We start from the raw sequence: 2,500 nt of genomic DNA on the forward strand, positions 1-2,500 counted from the left end.
ATGTAGTAAGGCATTTTTTCTCTGTGGGCTGCCTGGGGGAATGTAGGGAGGCAGGTTGAGGGAAAAGTAGATGCAACTAAAAAGTAAACTACAACGCTTACAATCTCAAAATAAATGCATCGGACGTCATCGATCGATGGTACACCCTTACGCAACGGTGCGAAGGTGTGAGGGTGTGCGCGATTTCCTCGAGGAAAGCACGCTTATTGGCCATGGAAGTCTTTAAAAAAGTCCATTTGTTTTTATGATGTGTTTCATTTTAGTCCTGAAAGCGCGAGGCGGCGGCGGGCGTGCTACGTTGCCTCACACATGCTCTCCATTAGTTTCTGCTGGGTGTTTGGCGCACGCTCCTCCATCTCAACTGTCAACCGCTTTACGCTGGCATTTAGAACGAGAGGCGCACCTGCTCGGCTCCCAGGTGCCCCGGGGAAATAAGTGAGCTGTGTGTGTGTGTGTGTGCACAGCGTGAGTGTGCGTGTCTGGGATGTGTCAAGGCACAGCCTGCGCCGCCATATGGCCTGACATCATATTATTATCAGCCCCGAAACCAGGACAAACAGCGATAAAAAGACATAGCAAAGACTAAGAGGAGCCATGTAAGGGGAGAGAGAGAGAGAGGCAGTGGAGAGAATGACACGTCCCTGTGGAATAAGAAAGGAATAGGATTTCAGGGAGTTACTGGGTCACTGGGATTGTTGTCAAACATATGGCACCAGGAGGCGCCATCATGGAGGCACCATACTGTCCCTTTAATCATCAAACGGTATCGTAGAAAGTAGGGCTGGGTAGGTATCGCCGCTGACTTCCGAATAGACCTTATTCGCTAACCCTGGACGCACCACATTGTTGACATACCGTCCTGCGCGCACACAGCGCTGCAGCTGACAACTAGTAACAGCCTTATTGTCGTTTCTGTTCCATTACAAAATAGCGATGGTAATGACAGCAATAAAAAACCCACAGTTGTTGTTTGTAGGCTGCCGTTAATGCCTGTAATAAATAAACAAAAGAACGAGGTGAACAGACTTTGCTCTGAGGAGCTGTCAGAAAGTTCCACCTGTCTCTCCCAACTATCCACACACATCTCCTGTGCTGCTGACGTATCCCCAGTCTCGCTCCCTTCGCGTCTGTGGACGGTAGAGATAGAAACAAACCATGGGGACTTTATTGCTGTCATTACTACAGCCACGTGTAACGCAGGTCACCATCCGAACACAATTGGAATGATACAGGTAACGCTAACAGCGGCTAGCTTCCTATAAACGCTGCTCCACATAGGCTGTCACTTAAAAGCTGCAGCGCTACGTCGACAATATGGCGGCGGTGGGCGTGCCAGTACGTGAGTGACGTCAATCGAATAAGGTCTGTACGACACCAGGTCCGACTCGATTCGATTTCCGATTCGATATGATAGGATTCGAGATCAACATTTCAGGTAGAATACCAGTTTTGCTTGGATATGAAAGAGATTCTCAAGGAACTAATGCTGTAGTGTAAATTGTACAAGGAACCCCCTAAACTGGTGCATTATTAAACATTTTGATAATGCTTAATTATTTTTTAATAATTTAATAAATTTCTTAATTAAAAAGATTAATGATTCCAGATGTTAATGAGATCTTGCTGCGCTAAGATCCAAACCATGTGAGTAATGAGGTCGAAGCTAAAGGCGTTGTATGAAAAGATCAATATTGGGATTTATGAATCGATAACGGTTCCTTCAAATGAGCATCGATTCGTGTCGAAAAAAATCATTTTTTTTTTTTTACCCAGCCCTACTAGAAAGTTATGCCATGGAATTGACCACGCCCCCCCACCTCTCTCTAACCTTCCTCCCTCTCAGCTCCCTCTCCCGTCACGTCCATCCAAGCCACCGACGTCACCAGGCACGGCTTGTCGTTGTCGTGGCAACAGCCCGATCGACCCAACGGCGTCATCCTGGAGTACGAGGTCAAGTTCTACGAAAAGGTGAGTCGCCCGCAGGTTAATGCAGTCTGGAACGCCAATATATCGGCATGCTGATTGGACGGCGCCGATGACGAAGATGGATGGTGCAGTCAGGGTATATTGACGAGAGACCCGTCTCTTTTTCTCTCCCCTCTCATCAGGACCAGAGAGAGAGGTCCTATCGCATCATGAGGACGCTGTCCCGGAGCGCCGACGTGGCCGGACTCAACACGCTCACCGTGTACGTGTTTCACGTGCGCGCCCGCACGGCCGCCGGCTACGGGGAGTTCAGCGGCCCTTTTGAGTTCTCCACCAATTCAGGTACTCTGTGAATACTCCTGTTCAGTGCTTTAGTAGAGGCACGCCTGTCATTTGAGTCAGTCAAGAGGGCTGCAGCTTCTTAATTGGTTGTGGCTCATACGGTGTCTCCGCCCCCCTGGCAGATCCCTTCCCTCTGATTGGAGAAGGAGTGAATTCGGCCCTCCTGCTGCTGTCTGTCAGCGGGGTTGGGATTTTACTGCTGATCTCTGCAGCTGTCTTCATCATTAGCCGC

At 49.0% G+C, this 2,500-nt stretch overlaps 1 protein-coding gene across 1 annotated transcript in view; it reads left to right on the top strand.

The window, feature by feature from the left end:
- LOC310797219 (ephrin type-A receptor 4-B-like) overlaps nucleotides 1-2,500 on the top strand; it is a gene marked incomplete at its 5' end in the record, with an annotated part of 38,746 nt that overhangs the window by 25,895 nt on the left and 10,351 nt on the right. Inside the window, 3 exons of the mRNA XM_083659569.1 lie at nucleotides 1,844-1,968; nucleotides 2,109-2,268; nucleotides 2,391-2,500. The exon at nucleotides 2,391-2,500 is cut by the window's right edge and continues 2 nt beyond it. Coding sequence (XP_083515695.1) covers nucleotides 1,844-1,968; nucleotides 2,109-2,268; nucleotides 2,391-2,500 — 395 coding nt within the window. The remainder of the gene's footprint in view (nucleotides 1-1,843; nucleotides 1,969-2,108; nucleotides 2,269-2,390) is intronic.

This window comes from Poromitra crassiceps, assembly GCF_964638095.1.
Source record: "Poromitra crassiceps genome assembly, chromosome: 23".
Classification (NCBI taxonomy): Eukaryota; Metazoa; Chordata; class Actinopteri; order Beryciformes; family Melamphaidae; genus Poromitra; species Poromitra crassiceps.